At 36.0% G+C, this 22,499-nt stretch overlaps 3 protein-coding genes across 5 annotated transcripts in view; 1 reads left to right on the forward strand and 2 right to left on the reverse strand.

The window, feature by feature from the left end:
• dyl (dusky-like) overlaps positions 1–1,166 on the reverse strand; it is a 60,407-nt gene extending 59,241 nt beyond the window's left edge. The window contains exon 1 of one of the 2 annotated variants that reach the window (XM_067116506.1): positions 876–1,166. The gene's annotated coding sequence lies outside the window, so the exon portion shown is untranslated. The remainder of the gene's footprint in view (positions 1–875) is intronic. The other variant, XM_067116503.1, reaches the window with a different exon arrangement.
• The window catches only part of LOC136845963 (cubilin-like), a 177,185-nt gene that overhangs the window by 60,455 nt on the left and 94,231 nt on the right, over positions 1–22,499 (forward strand). The window lies entirely within an intron of this gene.
• LOC136845961 (uncharacterized) lies at positions 15,926–19,376 on the reverse strand. 2 transcript variants are annotated; one of them, XM_067116500.1, is made up of 3 exons: positions 19,282–19,376; positions 17,699–17,877; positions 15,926–16,284 (listed from the first exon to the last, which is right to left on the reverse strand). In XM_067116500.1, exons 1-3 carry the CDS (start codon positions 19,307–19,309, stop codon positions 16,072–16,074), a joined length of 420 nt encoding a protein of 139 aa, XP_066972601.1. In that variant the 5' UTR covers positions 19,310–19,376; the 3' UTR covers positions 15,926–16,071. The 2 variants fall into 2 exon arrangements, with proteins under 2 accessions (XP_066972601.1, XP_066972602.1); XM_067116501.1 differs by having other exon boundaries at positions 18,861–19,285.

A 22,499-nucleotide genomic window follows, 5' to 3' on the forward strand; every position in this document is an offset into this window, starting at 1 on the left:
AGAAGCTAGCTGGCCTCGACCGTGACCGACAGAGTGGCTGATCATGCTACAGGCTCTCTCTCTCTCTCTCTCTCTCTCTCTCTCTCTCTCTATATATATATATATATATATATATATATATATATATATATACATATATATATATTATATATTTGTGTGTATGTATGTATATAGCCACTGAAATCGTGTAGTTCATATATATATATATATATATATATATATATATATATATATATATATATATATATATATATATATAAACTATATTGATCTTTCCATTTGATAGAAATCTCCTCTATAAACTAGCAATAGTCAATAACCATAAAAAAAACTTAGAGATATTTGATTTTCGGAGTTTCCACTTTTCTTCAGCTTTCAAACTCTTAAACCGTTCACGAGGCGATTCTGACACTTCACTTTACCCTTCTTCCTTTTGTATTTCCCTCTCATGAACTTGGTAGGAGTAGTTTGCTATTCCTTACCCCCTCGGTCTCCACGTTGATTTACTGGATTAGTATAACAATGGAAAACTTTGCGTATCTAGAGCAGCTAGTCACCGTAACTGTACTCCTACTGTCGTTTTGTTTTCTGCAATGCGAGCATTGACACTCAGTGCATCCGTCCCTCGCAGAGTAAATTATGCTTGAATTTATAATTATGTTCACTTCTTCTAGATAATTTTCAGTCTTTGTTGTCTACTGTTATACATCTTTGTCGAAAGTTGGCAAATCTAAAAGCCTGCATTTCTGTTCCAGTAACTCACTGGTCTAGAATGAGAGTTATAGAATGACGCATTTCTATAGAATGATCACAAGTAATAGTTTGTCACAATTGATTTTTTCCTTTCCAAACACAAAACACGATCACAATCTTACCTTTTCTTTTATCCAGCAATGGCAAAACAACTGCAGATTGTCACTCGTTTACACAAGCCAATAGTTCCTCAGTTTTCGTACGAGGGAAGTCACAGAATACGTAGTTTTCGTTCGTTCACTTGTGGGAGGATATTACAAGGGGATCGAACACACCAGGTCTGAGATAAATAAAAGTAAAACCCGAAGTATGCAACCAAAACTTAATTCCCCGATCGGTCCTCCACCGGGCTTTAACCAGCCTTAGACTGCCGACCCCAGCTGCCACACGACTATTATATCTTTGTGTTCCAGGATCTCTCCAGCAGAGATTGTTTTCCTTTCACCTGGAGGTTGGAACCGAGGGGTCGACGTCATAACGAAAGGCAGAAGGAGAAGGAGGGTACCCCAGTCCCGCCCCCATCCAGCTTCCAGTAGAGAGCTCTCTCCGTCGCTCTCATTGGTGGAGAGGATCGTCTCAGTGCCAGGAGGGCCCCCGGCGATTGGCCGGGACGGGCGAGTGCCTGGAAGCCTTCACGCGATTGGCCGAAATACGTCCGAACGTGTCACGTCTTTTAAGATCCTTTTAAAGAGGTGTGTCGGTGTGTTTACATGCTACGGTGACTTATACTCTCTCTTTTAAGCAGTCATTTCCTCTTTCGTCTGGCGATCGGCTTTGGCATTGCCCAATCGTCAGTGGTATTGGGTTGAGAGAGGTATTCGGAACGGGGGTTAACTCCGAGGTATGCGGACGCAGACGACGCCTGGAAATCTCACTATCGGCGTTACTAGTGCGTGAGCCATGGCCAGGTTCCCCCACTCGAGCTTTTCTGTTGCGATGAATAAAAGTCTGTGGTTTCCTCTCACATCCTTGTGGCCAAGGACTCACTGAGTAGAAATAAAAAAAGTTCTGTTTTTTCAGATAAAAATTGCTAGCGGATTCTGACGTAAAATTTTAACTTGATTTTTAAACTCCTGTAAATAACAGAATAGTATAATTAATTGAAGAGGAAATTGTATTCATAGAGTATTCTGATAGTTTAGGTACAGTCAGGATGTTATTCTTTAATTGAAATTATGTTCACTAACGAATTAGATAATTTATAAGATCATTCTACTACCTGCAGTGATGTTTAATGTTGAACCCAAGTCTCAATAGTATGAATTTAATCAATCATTCTTACGTGATTATTAAAGGATACACAGTTAGTTAAGTTTATTGAGTTGGATGAAAAGTTGCGTTTCTCTATATTAGCTTTTCATGCTTTTAGTTATTCGTTCTTTATAAACTAATGCTGCTGTCGGTGATGATAAAGTAAATAATGTCAACGGTTAGACTACAGGTTAAGAATATAGTAAATAACACAACGATAATAATAATAATAATAATAATAATAATAATAATAATAATAATAATAATAATGATGATGATGATGAAATCGGTACTAAGTGCAATTCCTCACTTAGTTTCCCTTAGTACTCCATTTTTCCCTTTACTCCCCCCACCCCCTTAGTCCTTTTGAATGAGGAGACCCGACTACAAAGGCTGAGAACCCTCTTAAGCCATCAATAGGCTCAGGGAAAAGAAATGTAGGGGACGAAATATCCAAGGCAGCCACAAATTCTTCCAGACTGCAGAGACCTAATTTTGGGAAGACTATAACTGATGGCATTTCTGTTCATTACTGTGACAGCGTGATTAACTGATGGCATTAATGTTATCAACTGGCTTTGCAACCACTATATTCAGTAATGTTTCGTTATATGTAGGATGCATAATTTACTGAATGAATACCCTTTGTCATCACAGCACCTGTGGTTGTCAGTGCTTATGAGGAAAATACATCACACGAAATGGAAAGGTCAGTGATGAGGACAAAATATCCAGCAAGAAAGATATTGTAGTTTTTTGTTAGCAAGGTCTTTTATACAAAACAGCTATGAACTCTTAAACTAAGGTCTAGTGTGTGAAAGTTGTAAATTTAAGACCAAAGTTCAGAAAAGCTATAAACTTCTAGAGAGGAAAGAACTGTAAACTTTGATACAAAGATCTGGTGTACAAAACTGAGGACCCTGAAACCAAGGTCTGTTGTGCAGAAAAGTTGTGACTTCCAAGCCAGTGTCTATTGTGCAATAAAGCTGTAAACTTCGAAACCAAGGTGTAGTGGGCAAAAACGCTGAGAACTTTGAAACCCTGGTCTATATAGCAAAAAAACTAATGACTTTGAAAATAAAGTCTATTGTGTAACAGAGCTGAGAACTGGAACCAGGTTGTAGTGAGCGAAAAAGCTGCGAAATTCGATACCAAGGTCTGGTTTAGTGAAAAAGTTGAGATTTTTTAAACCAGTGGCTGTTGTGCACAAAGGTGTGAACTTTTAGACCAAGGTCTAGTGTGTTTGGAAATAGCTGTGAACCACATTGATTGAGGAAGAACCGTAAACTTGGCTAAGATCATGGCTGAGGAAAAGCTGTGAATTGTGGTATCAGGATCTTGTGTGCGAAAAACCTTTGAACCATGATACCAGGCCCTTTACTAAAACAAAGCTGTAAGCTTTGCTACCAAATTCATGTTCATGGGTGAGTAAGGGTTGTGAATTTTGTGTACTAAGGTCATTAGTGCAAGAAAGTTGTAAGCTTTGGTACCAAAATCTAGTGTTCCCAAAAGCTTTGAACTTTCATATCAAGTTCTCTATCGAGCAAAAGGTGAGAAAAGCTTTGAACTTTAGTGCCAGGTCTTAAGTCAAGCAAAGCTGGGGAATTTGGTATCAAAATCTTGCATGAGTTGAGAAAACCTGGAAAGTTTTGCTTATTGGTTATGAGAATAATCCAAATTTTGTAGGGAAGTCAACAAAAAACATGTTTCAGATGGATCTTGCATCAACTCAAGTGTTCCAACTGGCGTTGTTTTCGAGCCAAACTTGGTAAGAGAATTTCTTTATTTATTCCCTTCAGAATTTCAAGACTTACAGTGGCAAGACTGTATGAAAAATACTATGATGCCAATTTGCTTCAATATTAATAAAATGTTTCGACTGATGTATTCATGCAAGAAATGGACTCCTCTTATTGCAGTACCTGCCTTCTGGCGGAATTTCCTTTTCAAGAAAGATAGGTTTCAATAAAGTTAAGTGTATCTTAGTTTAACCAGACCACTGAGCTGATTAACAGCTCTCCGAGGGCTGGCCCGAAGGATTAGATTTATTTTACGTGGCTAAGAACCAATTAGTTACCTAGGAACGGGACCTACAGCTTATTGTGGAATCCGAACCACATTATAGCGAGAAATGAATTTCTATCACCAGAAATAAATTCCTCTTTTTGATAGGTTTCAATAACGGTAACAATTTTCACTTAAGTATGGCAACGGTATTGCATATACCTTTAAGATAGTGCTTTAAGAAAATTACCTCCGTTTTTAGGTCGATTTTTCTACGCATTTAATGTAGGCAAGGTCGAGTAAAGTATCAGCTAAAACTTATCAAAGAACTAAGCTTAACTAACAGGTCTAGTTGGCCGACGCCGCTAAGTTTTATAAAGTTTTCTCACGTATGTATTAAATGACCTTGAACGCTTAAGTCATTGGCGGTCAAGAGTTCAATAATTGAATTTGTTTAATGCAACGAAGCGACGTTACGGAACACTAAACAATATTTATCGTTGCCGCAAAGAGCTTCAGGGTTTCAATATATTCAGTTTCTTGGCTTTTTGTTTTCACATTCTGGCGTAATCATAGTATTGAGCACAGTAGATTATAGAATGGAATCTTTGCACTCGTGGAAGAAAACAAGTTGAGCTCAAGAATGGGAAACAGAGAGAGAGAGAGAGAGAGAGAGAGAGAGAGAGAGAGAGAGAGAGAGAGAGAGAGAGAGAGAGAGAGAGAGAGAACTTACGAGCACGAGCAATCTAAGATTCTATTTGGATGCAAACTTGAAACGGGAAATGTTCAGAGGACAAATGTTTGCAAGGGATTCATGGAAAATGTCTAGAAATTAAAATAATGTGTAAGAAATACCACTTTTACCATAGGGTAATTATGATTTTTTGAGCTTAAAAATAGTCTAAATTTAAAAGAAAGTGGAAACTGTAAAGAATATTACAGAAATTAGGAAGATGAGCATGCAATAATTTTGTAGAAACTGGTGCATAACCTTGGTCACCTGAAAAGAACAATTAATGAGATTATGGAGAAAGAACTCGATTGTATAGCATATATTTAGATCCTTGAAAATATGGCAAAATTCCTTCGTTCCTATTAAAGTTCATACCAGTCATGTTGATCCCGACAAACTTTAGGAAGTTGGTACAAGTGGCAGTGGAACCATAATGAGGCATGAAAGCTCGAGAGAGAGAGAGAGAGTATATAAGCTCTAGAATACTTAGGCCGGACCCGATTCGTAAATGAATCTTAGGATAGCGTGAACATTAAGATTGTGTTAAATAAATTTTACCAAGTCTGTGACCATTTCATTATAACGCAACCGTGCGTACACACACACACATGCACACAACACGCAGCGGGTAAATCCGGTTACATTAGCGTTACACAAGCAGGAACAGACACAGGGTAAAAGTACCTTACGAGAAGTGATTACATAGCCATCACCATGCGCGTCATTCCTCTCCACACGAGCGTTGGAGACCACTTTCTTTGTGATAATATGTTTTATTCGGCATTCGTCGGGGGGCACACAGGTAAACACGTGTTACCCGAGGGAAAGGTATATATCTATATCCAGAGCAGGCAGATTGCCAGGAGAGGCGTACCTACCTACCTACCTGCCGCCTCTTTCGCCCCCAAAAGAAACTTTCTTTTGTGATATGCCATGCTCACAGTCTCTCTCTCTCTCTCTCTCTCTCTCTCTCTCTCTCTCTCTCTCTCTCTCTCTCTCTCTCTCTCTCTCTTGAGGTTTCTTGTTGAATATCTGCTCTTGTTTGAGGCCTGCGTTAGGTGATGGTTCAAAGGTGAATTTATTTGTCGATATATTGAATTATAGTATTGTCCGTATTATGAATAATAAGACGTTTGACATAGAGACATGAGAGTTCTGTATTCAGTTCAAAGCAGCAATGATGTGTGTTCCTCTGTGAACGGCTCCTTATTAAATATTTTGATTTATTGATTATTGCGTATTTCTAATATATTTATTATAATGATATTAACAAAAATAGGTAGCATGACATAGCACAAAAGAATTTGTTTGTTAAAGAATATTGCCCAGATTGAAGATTTTCCACCAAGATGCGAACGATTTCATCACCGTGCGTCAGGGGAGGCCGAAGCGTCTTAACGGTCGACAGAACGATGAGTTATGCAAACGGAATAAAAAGCAGAAGAAGAAGGAGACCACGTACGTCTGTTTTCCCGCCACATCCGCGAGGCCCCGTGACACACTTCCTTCCCGACCAATGAGGGAGCAGGACCGTGAAGGCGGGTTTTATTTGAACACCTTTCAGACTAGTTATATTGTTCGATGAAGTTCAGGTCTTCGGGTCGACTCTTGGTCGACTGCGCGATTCTCGCTCGCTGTACGTATACTATGCGAAGCTGCCGCCGTGTGCTCGCTTTACGACGACGACGACGGCGCTGACCATTAATTTTTACCTCGGCTGATATGGACGTGCTGTATAGAGGCCGTCGACCCTTAGGCACATTTTTATATTTGATTTAGTTATTGATCGTTGCGTCTCTTCTTTCCCTGATATATTTATTTATATATTTTCTGACAAGTCTTGGATATTGATCCATGATATATCGTTCCCCACATCAACGCCGGTTACGTCGTCATCTTTAATAAAACAACAACCGTCACTTGAGCCGAACATCGGAGGAGATTACTGACAATTATTTCTAAAGGAAGACAACTTCATTAACGAAGAAGCATCTTGTATACGCGTATTAAGTCACGACCATCGATATTATCCAGTAACAGGAAAGAGCGCAGCGAAAAAAAAATAAATAAATAAAAAAGAAAACGTGTATGTGGCCTCAATAGAACCATGATGGTGCAAACATGTGGGTGAGCAGAGTGCTTGGTTTTTGGTGCGAAATTCGACCTTACGGAACAAGACGCTTCTGGTAGCTTGCACTTTCCAGTTCCTCTTTCGGAAGTGGTTAGAGTGTCTTCATTCAAGTTCTTATCTTTTTTTCTTTTCCATTCTTCATCCCACTGGTTTGGAGGAGGGGGTTTAGTTTATAGCCCCGGGAAGGGAGGTGAGGGGAGGGGTGGGGGAGCGAGGGACACATTTATATGGCAATGTACTCAAACTTCCGGATTACTTGAGATTTTTAAAGTTTTTTTTCTTCTTGCGGTATAGATGCTGATGAAAGGAACTTGTGTGAATGTAAATGTAAGCAACTATGAATAATTTGCTGTGATCACATGCATGCATAATTTCATTATTCAGTGAATAATTTAATAACGTCGTAGAATAGGTCTTTTTCATTTTCTGCAGCTTGCCGCGCTCATAAATATAAACATGAATATATAAACACACACGCATATGTATTTATATATATGTGTGTGTTTATTGTATATACTGTATATAATATATATATATATATATGCATGCATATTATTATTATTTTTCAGAAGATGAAACCTATTCATGTATGTATGAATATATGTGATTGTGTGTTTGCGGACGCGCGTGTTTGTTAGTATATACATGTATCTTTTTTCAGTAGATGGTGTGAAAGTACATGGTATTTACCAAAAGCTGAGTTCGAAACCATAATATTGCGGTCAATGTTTTCGAATGTTGAGGTCTGCGCATGGGTTGTATAGCGTGGTTTTTTTTTTTTTTTTTTTTTTCTGCTGTCGTTCATGTACTTTATGGCTTCAGTGGTCTCAATGTAATTTCCTAATGGAGTTCCAGAGATTCTCTCTCCGCGTGATCTTGGATAGGTGGCCTGAATTTTTTTTTTTTTTTTGGGGGGGAGACGTGAATAGTCTGCAGATTATTATATTATTACTAGCCAAAAGGCCATGCCCTTTGTTCCATAAGTTTCCACAGAATAGAATTCTCTTGTATGCAAAAGTTTGGAACAGAGGAAAGAAGATAAAGGTAATTAATACTAGAGGAATTTTAATAAAAAAGTGGCACCACATTTGCTAGTATAATAATGTTTGTATAATTAGTGACAGTGATTCATATGTGTATATGTACACCTGTACCAACTTTCTATTCTTACATGGAACAATTAGTTTTGTTCTAACATCTACCTGATCATCATGTTCCCCCCTCTTTTACTCCTTCCTAGCACAACTTCCTTTCCTCCCTGTTGTCAAAGCTATATATATATATATATATATATATATATATATATATATATATATATATATATATATATATATATATATATATATATATATATATATATATATATATATATATATATATATATAGGGAACATGATGATCAAGTAGATGTTAGAACAAAACTAATTGTCCCATGTAAGAATAGAAAGTTGGTACAGGTGTGTGTAAGAATTAAGAATTATAGGGCAAAGCTTTGCTAAATGCACCTGGGAAAGTAATCTTATGTTAGGGGTTGATTCAGAGAATCAGAGAGATTAGAGAAGGACTGACAGGGGAAGAGCTGTGTGGGGTTGCACATGGAAATAAATTTTAGTTCAAATTTTTCGCTACCAAGTATTTGTTTAAGCTGTACGATGTGTGTATGTGTAAGATGTTACAGTCTGGTTTTTACATTCGAAAGTTTGCATAAAAGGAAAACTTAATAATATACACTTAGATTAAAATTCCGTTTGAAGTCTTGTACTTATTATTCTAAATGACAGTGGTTATGATAAAAGAGGTTGAATATTGTTGTAGAATAAGTTAGGCTATTAAAGTGCTTCCTAATGACCCATTCATACTTTCCTTAAAAATTTTGTAAACACTCAGACAGAGGTGAAAACATCAATCCCTCCCAGATTATAAGCTTAATTATGGCGTTTGCGAATAGACATATGCAAGAGGAAAACAAATGTTTCTAGTGATCGTGGTCTGTTCCTACCCCTTGTTGTACACTGGCTTTTTAGGTCTCGTTGTAACCCATTGCCGCTTGCACCAGAAAGCTAAGGAGCGTTAACCTTACCATCAACTCAAGCTATTTTTTTTTTCTCATCCTTTCTCTAATAAGGGCTTTAGCCCAGCATGAGGGCACCGACGCCCATGGCAGAACTGGTTGATAGCACGATTCGCCACTCTTTAATTTGTGTCGTTTTCGATACCTTTGTCATTAAGGTGAGACCACCCCAAATATACGCTCTCACACTGGCAAACTCTCTCTCTCTCTCTCTCTCTCTCTCTCTCTCTCTCTCTCTCTCTCTCTCTCAGACTAGATTCTCCAAGTAATATATTCAGTAAAGGAATCTCTATGTTGAATATATCGTTATGTTTATAACGTATATAAAAATGGAATCGCCATACGTACCTTTATGATTTGCCTTGTGTTTAATGTGGTAACAAATTTATATATTTTTATTTACTTTGTTTGTGATTCTCTGCTTTTCCCTTTTCATCAAGCATGTGCAATCTGTTCTGTTGCAGCTTGCTTTGCAATTATTGATTTTGCAGGCACATTTCACCTGAATGTTTGCCCACTGTAAACAGTAAAAAACATGCCAGAAAGGTTCTTGATGTTGCAGTCAAAGAATGATTGTGGAAGGGACTATACTTTTGCTTATTTTGCGGAGCCACCCTCAACAAAGGAGAAACGTCTTATTACTGAAAATCCAAAACTAACAATTACGGAGGAGACTATTAGCGAACGAAGTCACGGTAATTGTCGCCGACGAAAGCCAGGGAGAGGGACTTTGCATACCTAACAGAGCGTGAGATTCAATAAAGACAAAATGCAGCTAAATAGCTGCTGTGGCGGGATGCTTTTCAGAGCGTGGTATCTCTCTTCTCTTGGTATCTTTTTCGGCGTGGCTGATTTCACCTCTTTTTGGTGGTTGTTTGTCCTTTTTTTTTTTTTTTGTGTGGGTGTGAGTGGCTTGGGCAGGGGAGGGGCGGGGGTTTGTTAGGAAGGGTTCTTTTGTGTTCTTAGTATATGGAATTTCTCAGTATCCCATAGATGTGCTTTCTCAAAATAAGAGCAAAGAAAGCTAAGAGGACAAGTGTGTCCTTCGTATATGGAAGTAGATGTGTTTTTCCAACATAAGATAAAAAGACGGCGACGGGACAAGGAATGGAAAGTAAAGAAAGCGTTAAATTCATAACTGATAAATAAAAAACACTAATAAAAAATTTCTAGGAAATAGAATGAAAAAAAGTTTCTTTTAAGTTAACAAATAAACAGTAAACAGATATATGAACCAATAAACAAATTAAGTAGAAGATAAATTCATGAGGGAATATGTGATTCAATATACTAGCCATGTTAGGAGTCAGATGGAAGTGGCAACAAATCATAGTGATGTATGAGAAGCCAATAAGAGTGAGAGAATGTAACCAGGAATCTCTCTCTCTCTCTCTCTCTCTCTCTCTCTCTCTCTCTCTCCCAAGCCGAAGTAACCTGCAATAGTCAACTAATAGACATGTACCAAGTTCACTGCTGAGGTTAACTTGTGCATAGTGGATTTTTAAGGAGTTCCTGTAAAAGGTCCTTTATATATAAATCTATAACAAATAAATGGCCATAGGATCACCTAGAAATTCCAGCAACGAGTCTTAAATCCATAAATCAGTCAAGAATAAATCGTAATAGGCAAAAAAATAAATAAAACGAGAACTTTGTCAGTGGCAAGATTACAGAATTGATATGTTAATTGATTGATCACAGTATTTGCTATTTATACAATCAACTTGTAACAAAGTCGAACCAGGTTTCGCGACACCTAATCCAATAAGATCCAAAGTACACCAACAGTAAATCAAACGCGTCATTTCGATTTAACCACTCATTCGGGTACCTAATTCCTTATTGAACACTGATGACATTCAATTGCTGCCTCGTCCTTTCCTGTGAGGAGTATCGTGATAATTGTGGGAGTGATTCCGACGTGAATGGATGATCTTAATTCTAACAGACTTTCTTTTCTCACGCTTCCTCCTTGTAGGTAGTTAGGTTCTCTCTCTCTCTCTCTCTCTCTCTCTCTCTCTCTCTCTCTCTCTCTCTCTCTCTCTCTCTCTCTCATAAGGCAGGATTTACTGCTTTCCATTTCAATCCCACAGATGATTGGGTATGTTCTTTGCAGAACTTTTGAGTCTCTTTATTCATCTGTTTTGATGATATCCAACACCTTTATATGCATCATCTGTCTATACCTCAAGTGGTGTTCCCCAAGGTATCATTCTCTCATCAGCTTGTTTTTATCCATGTTGTTAGTGACCGTCTCCAGTCTTCCTCTTTGCTTTTTTATGTTGTACTAATGATTCTGGCCTTATTTTCCTTTTACATGAACCTTTTGGTTCTCCTCTATTGTTCACGCACGTAGTATAAGAAAGAGTCTTTAATGGAGTGTGCATATATAAAACCTCTTTTGATGGTACAGTGGTCAAAAGTGACTGTACATTGTTGTTTCGAAATCATTCAGCGGTTCGAATCCCACTGGTGACGAAGTACTTATGAATGATAATTCCTCTTGGAATTGGATAATAAACGATATTATGAATAGCAAAATTGCCACAGTGTATTGGACAAAAAAATATGTACAGTATGAATATATGCAGTATGTATGTATTTATACCCATACGTATATATATGTATATATATATCACGTGCTGAGGCTCCAGAAGTCTTCTCGCCCGTGATTTACTGTCTGGGTCATCACGGTCGCAATTGATTTTTCAGGAAACTGAAAAATCAATCTTTCTTCCGCATGGATAAACCTAGGTTTCAAATATATTTCGGCGTCAGTAACTTTTACATTTATATATATATATATACATATATATATATGTATATATATATGTATATATATATTTTTTTACAGATATACCAATTCGAAATTCAAACATTTTTACCCAAGGTCAGAGTCGCATCCCGTATATCCCGTCTGATACTGAAAAAATCAAATTTTGATAAAGCAGCCACGGGACTGGCAATGATTTCGTTGTATGCTGGATATTCGTCCTTCATGGCGGAAACTGGCGGTTTCTCTGTATGTATTGTTTAAGCTACGGAGGCTTGTCTGTGTTACTGCTTCCGTCTCTCTCTCTCTTTCTCTCCTTTATTCTAAATGCTTAATGGTGCGCGAGAGGAGCTCTTTGTGAAAGAAACAATAGTCCAATTATTCTGGTTTAAAAGTCATTTCTCATGAAATCAAACAATAATCAATTTGCCTTCACTTAACATTTGGTGTTTTATTTCCCCTGAGGTTATTCGTGTTTCTCATGGGATTAATCTAATGAAATTTAGACTTTTTTGGTGTGTGGAGGTCGATGGGACGAGCAGTTTGAATTATGAATTTGTCGAGGTCAAACTGAACACTAGTGGGAAAATTGAGTCAATTCTGAACAAGATCGTAATTTAATTTCTAAAATATTAGCAGTCTTCAGAATAACAAATTCACGTCTGACGCTGTATTGTTAGCACAGCTGCATGAAGTATATATTATATATATATACACACACACTATATATATATATACACATACATACATACAACTAGGAATAATGTATACTCACACACACATACATATATTTATATATATGTGTGTGTGTATTTATTGGCGACACCACGTAGTATTAGATTTTTAACAATAGCTTCAATGGGGATTTTAATCACGTAATATCCACTCTCTCACAGTCTATAAATGGAGAGTTAAGTTAAGTATACCTTAGTTTTACCAGACCACTGAGCTGATTAACAGCTCTCCTAGGGCTGGTCCGAAGCATTAGACTTACTTTTACGTGGCTAAGAACCAATTGGTTACTTAGCAACGGGACCTACAGCTTATTGTGGAATCCGGACCACATTATAGCGAGAAATGAATTTCTATCACCAGAAATAAATGGAGAGAACCAGGTAGGGAACTAGATATACTTGGTATCACAGTGGTTGTCATTGCACCTCTGACTAAGGTATCAACTCTTCCCAGTTCCCCCAGAAGTGAGTAAATGCATTTATTCCTTCAAGTGTACCTCTAGTTCCACTGCTTTTATTCCCACCTGTTGTTGAGTGGATAAAACGTCAGTCTACTATTTCCCTGGCTGGAAGTTCGAATAACCAAGGAGGAGAAGGATCAGTGCATCCTCTCAATGGTAGAGTGACAGGAAGGACGTAAAACCTTATGTTTTTATTTGTGGTCACTAAGGTACCAAGCATTTATAGTTTCATATATGGCTCCTGTCCTTTTATTTCCCCTGTGATCAAGTGGATAAAGAGTTGGCCTGTTATTGCGTTGCCTTTGTAAGAATCTGAGAAAAAGCATCAGGCAATAAAGCCTACTGGATGGTAGAAGTAAAGGAATCCATGAAAGGTTACAGAGCAAAAGTGGTATGTCTTCATTGCGTAATTCGGGATGCATTGTAAGATACTGAAGAAGTTTGTTTATTGCCGAAATCGTGGACTCTGTATTAAGGGGAAGCCTATTGGTTAGTAACTGTTGAGTGACTCTTGGGAAATCTGTAAAACAGAAGGCTGTTGGGTAATAGGATTTAATTTTAAGTACCAGAGAAATGTTTCGTGTAGTTGAAATCTAGAAGATAGTAAAGCTAGGCGGGTTTTACATTTGCAATATAGGTATTGATAAGAATGTATGAGATAGGGGAGCCTACATGGTGTAACGCAGCTTCACGCAAATCAATGATAAGCATCTGCAGCTTAGAAAAAAAAAAGATCTGCTATTTCTAAAAAAGTCAGCACTTGGGCAAAGGTTAGTCCTTCAAATGTTATAACGAATTCACCCGTGGGAAGTGAAAAAAAAGGGCGGGGGAAATTAAAAAGAGAGAATACAATAGACTCATAAAGAAGCGTCTCTTCTGAAAACGTCGAAAGATAATCAGATCTTAGTGTCACTGGCATAATTATGAGACTGAACTGAAACCCTTCCTAATATTTAGTAATGAAGTTCGTCTGATTAATTTTCATTTTTCCCATGGTAGGCGTTGGTGTATGTGAATGTGTGTGAGAAAGAGAGAATACAATGGCATTTATGAAGGACATCGTGTCTGTATTTGCTGCAGTATTTTACTTTTAGAAATAACTATACAAATCAGTCAAACATTTACTACTTTAAGATTGAAAAATGCAGAATTATTAGAGATTACCGAGTCATGAATTAAAAAAAAAGAAATTGCAGGTGCTATTGTGCTGAGCATGCACAGAAATGCCTAGGAATTCCTGCAAAATGTCTCTGAAATATGGAACACCCAGGAAAAAAATAATGATTTTTGAAATGCATGGCTTGTGGGAGGTACGCGTTCTTATGAATACTTTTATTTCCTGACGTTAAGAGAACAGTAGCACTCTTGCAGAAGTATTAATACCTTTATTGCCCCTTTCAGTGACGTTTAGTGGTCAGTTATTCACCCTCATCTGGGTATAATGAGATCTCAAAAAGCTGTTAAACAGAATGTGACGAAATTTGTCAGAAATATTCAGTTGTTGATCACCTCGAGGCGATAAATAGGCCTGTCAATTTTAAATAATATTTTCCGTTGTTGAGATAACCTGATTACACACACACACACACACAAGGTTGTGTTACGGTAGGTTGTAGCTTAGTCTTTTGCTCGATCTTGTTTACTGTATCATTTCCACGAATCAGGTTTTTCGTCCCTATTACTTTGTTCGTGATTCTCGCCTTAACTATTCCGTTTGACAATTCTTTCATTATTTCTTCTGTTTATGTACCCTATGAGTTCTTCGGTCCGTATAGCGCTGTTAGATCACATCAATCAAGATCTTTAAGTGTTCTTAAAGTAACAATACATATTAATCATTTGAGCAGCGATGGTTGCGCTGTTATTCTTATTAAACACGAGCACAAATGATATAGAAAGCCGAAAATTAATTAACTTGATAAGCAAGCAACTTAGTACAGAATAGGTTGACAGTAAGTAAGCAATGAGATGGGCCTAACGAGGAAGGTTGTAATAAATTGGAGACGAGCAAATGTACATATTCAAACACCAAGAGAGTAATAAATAAACGCAAGGAAGAATAGAAAGCCGAAATAATTTTCTAATGATCTCGCATTATATGCCTGTATCCGTCACCAAAACTTAGATTTGGACCATCTCACCGCAAAACCAGTGACCTGTCTTTGGTCTCACATTTCTGACTCTCGGGAATGTCAGCTCATAATTTCTCCGTTTTTACGATCTGCTTTTTGCCTTGGCATTCCTATAGTTCTTCTCGAACACCCTACTTACCTGAGGGCAAGCTGACAAAAAGAAAGCTTTTCCGTTTCGACATCAGGACTTCAGCGACAGCAGAGAAAACTGGCAAAAGTTTCCCCGTTTTGATTTGAAGGACTGGAGTACGTCAGAGAGATCTGCCAAGTCCTGAAAAATATAGTCTGTTTCGATTTGAGAACCGAATGACATGGGTAGCTGAGAAAATTAATTTCATTTATGTGTGTTGTGTAAATGACAGCAGAGAACACGTTTTTCCTTATTTCATTTCAGTCGAACGTGACAGTGAGGTTGTTCTGTGAAAGCAGGGAGAAACGACATTACAATACAAGAAGCCCGTGTCCGGTTATAAAAGAAAATCGTGTTGATCATCACTTCGTAGCAGTTCCAAATATATCTTGCTTTTATATTTTATATTTATATATATATATATATATATATATATATATATATATATATATATATATATATATATATATATATATATATATATATATATATATATATATATATATATATATATATATATATATATATATATATATATATATATATATATATATATATATATATATATATAAGCATATACATATTACAAGTATCAAAATCAGCCTACCATGAATAAAACCTATTATTATTCAGCATGACACTAAATTATGTGGAACAAACTTTGAAGGCCACTAGCTTGCCAAGAGAAACACATAAAGGAGGACTCAAAGGAAAAAAGAAATTGTCAGAATGGAAACTAAAAAAAATAATGGGTAAGGTTTCATGTTTTATTCAGAAAACAATTTTGTCAGCATTAACCAATCATACTCAACAGAATTAGGGTGGGCAAAATCTAAAGTTCAAGTGTAGTTGCAAACTTGAGTGTCCATTCGGTAACTCATAGGAGGCATTTAACATCATCACTGCTTCTTTTTGGGACATTGTTCCTTGACGGCGTCAATGATGCTTACCAGGAATGGGTGGCATCCTTTGACCTCGAGGGATGAACAGAAGCACTGGCCTCCCAGGAAGTAGGATACCGAAGCGTCGAAGAGTTCGGTCAGTTTAGGCTTCGTGGTCATGGATTGGAAGAAGTCCTTCAGGATGTTCTCCAGTTTTTCCATCCTGATGACCTGGAAGGAACGTTGAAAATTGAAATGATTAACATGAACATTTTTTTAATCTCTCTCTCTCTCTTGTAATTGTTAGCGCCCAGCTTCCTGACACAATAGGAAATTTTGTTTCTCAGTCAGTGTCTCTAATCTTTTGGGAGCAGAAAATTAATCCGTAAACTGCCACAAAATGTAAATTGTTTTAGATATTCTAAAGACTTTATGTGTTTGGATGGGGCACAAAAATGTAAACATTTCTTTTGGTATTAGATGAATTGGTGTCATCAGTAAAATTTGCAAGGGACGTGGGAAACAATTGTAACTACTATTTTTTGAGGGTCGTATGCATACAGTGACAAGTGTAAACAGAAAAGCAACGACATTTTCTTCATATGTGCATTTTTCTTCTTTTTACAGCCCGGAATATATACAGTACATAATTAAATAGTTGGAATTAGAGATCCAGCCCAGGATAAATACAAAAACTTTAAGCGTGAGAATACAGTAATTCATTTAAAGATATTCGTATTTCTCTAAACATTATAGAGTTAATTTGGTATTTAACAACGATACAATGAAAAGGGCACGTTTAAAGAACTCTTCACCCTACAAAAGACTGTTTCAGTCCCATGTAAGTCACGTGACAGTTTCTATATTGGTCAAACCGGAAAGTAATTGGAAAAGACAATTGAACAGCATAAAAAGGTATTGAGATATGCATAGGATAACAGTGGTATTTTCGTTCATGTCTGATAAAACATACTATAATTGCACAGGTGCTAATAAGGCGAGGTACTCTAATAATGTCTTTAAATGTAACATAAAGGAGTCTAGTTTTATCAAAGAAAATTTCGATTAAATTATAAGTATCAGCATTTGAATGTATAATCTTGATCCATTTGGTTCCCTAAAAATATGGAAAATGTACAGAAGATGTTAAGGAGTTTAGGTATTTTGGTGCTAATTACAGTAAGAAGCTTTACATGCGAATTTTTCTTCAGCAACGAATGTAGGTACGGGACCAGCCAGCCTGTCGAAAAACAAGATTTGTAAATAACACGCCTACCTGACCGTTCATTTCTCTTGTGGTTGGCCTAGGACGAAACAGGTCGAGAAAATACCTATTGTTATAATTTTTCTTATTGATTATATATATATATATATATATATATATATATATATATATATTATATATATATACATATACTGTACATATATATTTGTATATATATAAATATACACATATGTAAATGTATGTATATATGTATATATATTATATAGATATATATATGTGTATGTATACATACACACGTATATATGTATATATATGTGTGTGTGCTTATGGGGAGTCAGGAATTATGAAGAAACAAATAAATGGATGAGGAATAAATTATGTACCTTGAATGATTTTGAGTCAAATGACGATTTTACTCACAATTTCGCAGTCCCCTCCGGCGAGAACGTATTTGGTGCAGTTTTCCTCCTCGACCCTTTCTTTGAGAGCCATGTCCTTGAATTGCTGCACTTCGGAAGCAAGGTCTTCGTCGGCCATGGCGCTCACTGCCAAGGCAAACAAGAGGATTCCACCGGCGAACATAATTTCATGTTTGGGTCCTGCAGGGAAAGATGGAGAGAGAGAGAGAGAGGGTGTAAGGTAGCTTTTTAAGATTGTGGAGGCCATTTTTGGATTCAGTTTCTGCCATGAGAGGGCGAGAGAAAGAGGAATGATATTCATAATAGTAATAATAATAATTTGCACAAGGACTGATTTTGAATTCAGTTTTTTCTATCAGAAGGCGTGAGAAAGAGAGGAATGACACTCATAATGGTAATAATAATAATTTTCCAGAAGAACTGAATAGATAGACAGGGATGTTGACCATACATTAGGGGATTATTATCTGCAGATTCTTAAACCGTCAGTGCAAGAGCGAGTGGGTATTACCCGATCTAATCTCTTCTACTTTATATATATATATATATATATATATATATATATATATATATATATATTATATTATATATATATATATATATATATATATATATATATATATATATATATATATATATACAGTATATAATTATATATGTATGTATATATATATATATATATATATATATATATATATATATATATATATATATATATATATATATATATATATATATATATACTGTATATATACAGATAATTTCCTTATCATACAGTGACATTTAATACATGCATCAAGATCTTTTGTGAAATATAAATGCTGATGTACACGAAATCCGCATTGAATAAAAATACTACCTTTCGTAATTAAAATATTCTGTGTAGACGTATACAATTGTCTGTTTTTCCTCAATAGCTTATTGATACTGATATGCATCTGAGTAACTGGTTCTGTTTTATTCAATCGAAGATAAGGCCTTTTAATGAAATAAAAGGTCAATTAATTGGTAATTCACTTTTCTGTAAGCAGGTGAACAATAGATGGCAAAATCTAATGTGTCAGGAGGTGATTTCGGTAAATTATTATTATTATTATTATTATTATTATTATTATTATTATTATTATTATTATTGTTGTTCAAAAAGACCTTATATTGCTTACCAAGTTTCCATAAGTCTCTTGGAATGCGGACGAAAATAGCAAATAAGAAGACTAAATAAGTTTCTGCATTTCCGCACAAAATGAGAAATGCTGATGAAATTTTCAAGGAACAAATTTGTCAGGGTTACCGCATAAATTTGTAATAATTTGACAGCGGGAAAAAAGTTTCCTAAGGTTGCTGCGTTTGTGAAATTACCAGCATAACTTCTAGTGCTTTTGTATCCGTGAGCAAACTCCCAACTACGTAAGGATGTTTATGGGTTAGGTTAGGATAACTTTTGGTTGGTTACATCAGTACTTAACACTAGACTGCATAAAACGAATATCATTTGAAACAACCACTGAACAATAAAAAAAAAAAAAGTTCTGTCTGTACTAAGAGAGCCCCTTTTTTTATAGCAGAAATAAAAGAAACACTTACTTCCTTGATAGCTGCTGATCGACTGCATTTAATGCAGGTCTTTCTTACCTTTTTATACGGAGGTAAGCTTTGCTGACTTAAGCCGAGGCTGTCCAATGTTATTGTAAACACGACGTCTCTATTCGAACACACGTTTCCGTGTTATGTTTGTTCTTAAAAAAACGTGTCGCCGTCAGGTTCATAAACACCGTTTGTTTTTGCCTTCTGACTGGTCTGTGTCGCCTTCTCACGATTGATTGATATATTAGGAAATTTAAACTTTCGTGACAGCGGCGATGGTTGTTGATAAAATCGTTGCGCCATTTACTGAAATACCTCTTTGCACTGAAAGATATATATATAAATTTCTTTATCAGGCAATAACATTTCTAAGTACTTTTGTGGTATAGAAATATGATTATGCACAAATTCCGTATAAAATAAAATATTTATTTTCTTGATAAAATATGCTGTGTAGACGTATAATTGTCACTATCATGCTATGTACTGTTAAATTTGTTTTTGTGTTTCTGCTTTGACCCTGCTGCTGAATTACGCAAGAAACTAATACACATGCTATATAAAATTGTTGTAAAGGGATCTGAAGAACTGATCGTTTTCTGCAATAATGTTTATAAACAGGGGTTTTTAGAAAAGATGGTGTGTGGGGAACATACAGACACACACACACACACACACACACACACACACACATATATATATATATATATATATATATATATATATATACACATATATATATATATATATATATATATATATATATATATATATATATATATATATATATATATATATACATATTATCAAGACTTCTAAAGTGTTTAAGTATATTCCTCAATGGCCTTCGAAACCGGTCCTCAATTACCATCACATGATAATAATCATATATATATATATATATATATATATATACGTTTATATTAAATCAACTCCGTCAACTAAATCCAAGACCTGACCCTAGAACGCCCGGAGAGAAATGAATTTAAAAAATACTCAGAAGTTCCTGTTTGAATATGAATGAAAACTGTTTTTTTTTCAAGTGGAGCATAGCACGGGTTATTCCTTTTCTCGTAAATTGTGGGTGTTCAATCATTCTAACGGGAAGTTGGCAAAATTGTATTCTTTTATTATTCATCATTTCCTTTTTCCAAGGCTTTTTGTGATATTTTTCCTCATTTTTCTTGTCTCCTTGTTCTAAGATTTGCATATTACCTATTTCTCGTAAATCGTAGCTTTTCTGATTCCTACGGTTTTTATGGTTCATTTTTTGTTTTTGGTTTATTTTTCATTTCGTCCTTTCATATTTCCACGTTCTCTTGGTCTTTTTTGCATCGTTTCTATATTCGTAAGAATACAGCGAATTATCAGTGGCACCATAGTGAAAAGGAATGCGGTTCATGATACGGAAAGAAAGACAGTCAGAAAGACGGATATTGACGGTAGACAGAAATGAAGATGATTAAGAACAAAGAATAAGATAGGACGGTACGGATTTCTGACGTCCAGATGGCCAGGAACAAGCACCCACCGAAAACAGACAGATTGACGGAAAGATATTTCACAGACAAGAATATCTTAGGTACAATCAGGTGGAAACAACTAGGGTAGGGGATAATGCCGTCACTGCTCTTCGCGTGGTACACTATAGCCATTACCAAAGAGTGTTTTGCAACGCCCCATTGGCCCCTAGCTGCGTCCATTTTTTTTAGCCTTTTACTTTGCCTCCATTCCACTTCCTTTCTTCTGTCAACACCTTTTAATTGTTAATTTAAAGTGTAATTGTAGGCTTATGTAGGTTTACATAGGGTTTGATGTATACATTCTTCAGTATTGTCCGCAGAGTTCGTTACAAGGACTTGTTTTATTGTTTGATTGTTCTTAAATGCTACATTAGCTTCAAAATTCTCATGTGGATGGGAATATCTTCGGAATTATTGCTTAATCATTAAAAGTTGTATTTGTCGCTCTTGATGCATTTTCAGATAGAGAATCAGGATATTTTGATTTCTTGCCTTTATTCGTAATCGTATCTATTTTATCGCCAATGTATTGAGGGCTACATGTAGTTCATGATTTATAAATGGATATGAAAACTTGTTTCTTAACTTTATTGCTTTGATCAGAATCAAAATGTACATAGGCAGAAAGTTTGATAGGAATTCAAATTGGTGTATATATATATGTATGTATGTGTATACTGTATATATATATATGTGTGGGCATATATATACACATAATGTTTGTGTGTATTTTTTAGCCATTTAAATACCTACCAGTATTTGCGCCTAGATAAATATTTATTCTATATATATATAATAAAGTACTTAATGTTTGTGTATTTTTAACCATTTAAATACATACCATATTTACTTATAAATATTTAGTCAAATCAGTAAAGTAAAAAAATATATTTAGATATATAGATATATATATATAAATGTTTGAATATATAATATATATATATGTATATATATAAATTAATATATTCACAAATACTCTACTTATGATCTTTATTACATCGTAATACTGACCTAGCCACATATGACCGAAATCCAAGACGCGACGGAAATTTCAATTCGAAGCGAGACAATGATCACAGTAGAGAAATCTCTAGTAATAGTAGTAGAAGTACGGGGCTTCCCTTGTGACGGCTCCCCACTATGGAGAAAATTGAAGACGCGCGTATAAATGTAGCATATCATTTAGATGGCGCTCGGTGTTTCACTCCCATTTCATCTTGGAATTTAAAGGAGCCCCAGACATGGCATTTTTGCGCTAGATTTCCCTGGGCCGTGACGGCAGTCGTGAATATGTGTCAGCAAAGGTCCTTGTGTGACTCTCTCTCTCTCTCTCTCTCTCTCTCTCTCTCTCTCTCTCTCTCTCTCTCTCTCTCATGCCTGAAATTGAAATCGCCAATTATCGTTCAAGATGTCTCCAATTTCTGCAGGCTCTCTCTCTCTCTCTCTCTCTCTCTCTCTCTCTCTCTCTCTCTCTCTCTCTCTCTCTCTCTCTTAGATATGAAGTCCTAGTTGCGTGTAAACCTGCATGTGCATATGTTTATTAAAGGTGTTTACTTTTTATTTTCGCCTTGATGGTTTCTTCAGCTAGGTACGCAAGTTCTATAAGAACTTTAGGCATTAAATGTATGAATATATTTGCCGTTAATACCTAGTGAGTTTATCTTGGGTTATCGCAGTTAAAGATATTATTTGCAT

Source organism: Macrobrachium rosenbergii, chromosome 14 (assembly GCF_040412425.1).
Source record: "Macrobrachium rosenbergii isolate ZJJX-2024 chromosome 14, ASM4041242v1, whole genome shotgun sequence".
NCBI lineage: Eukaryota > Metazoa > Arthropoda > Malacostraca > Decapoda > Palaemonidae > Macrobrachium > Macrobrachium rosenbergii.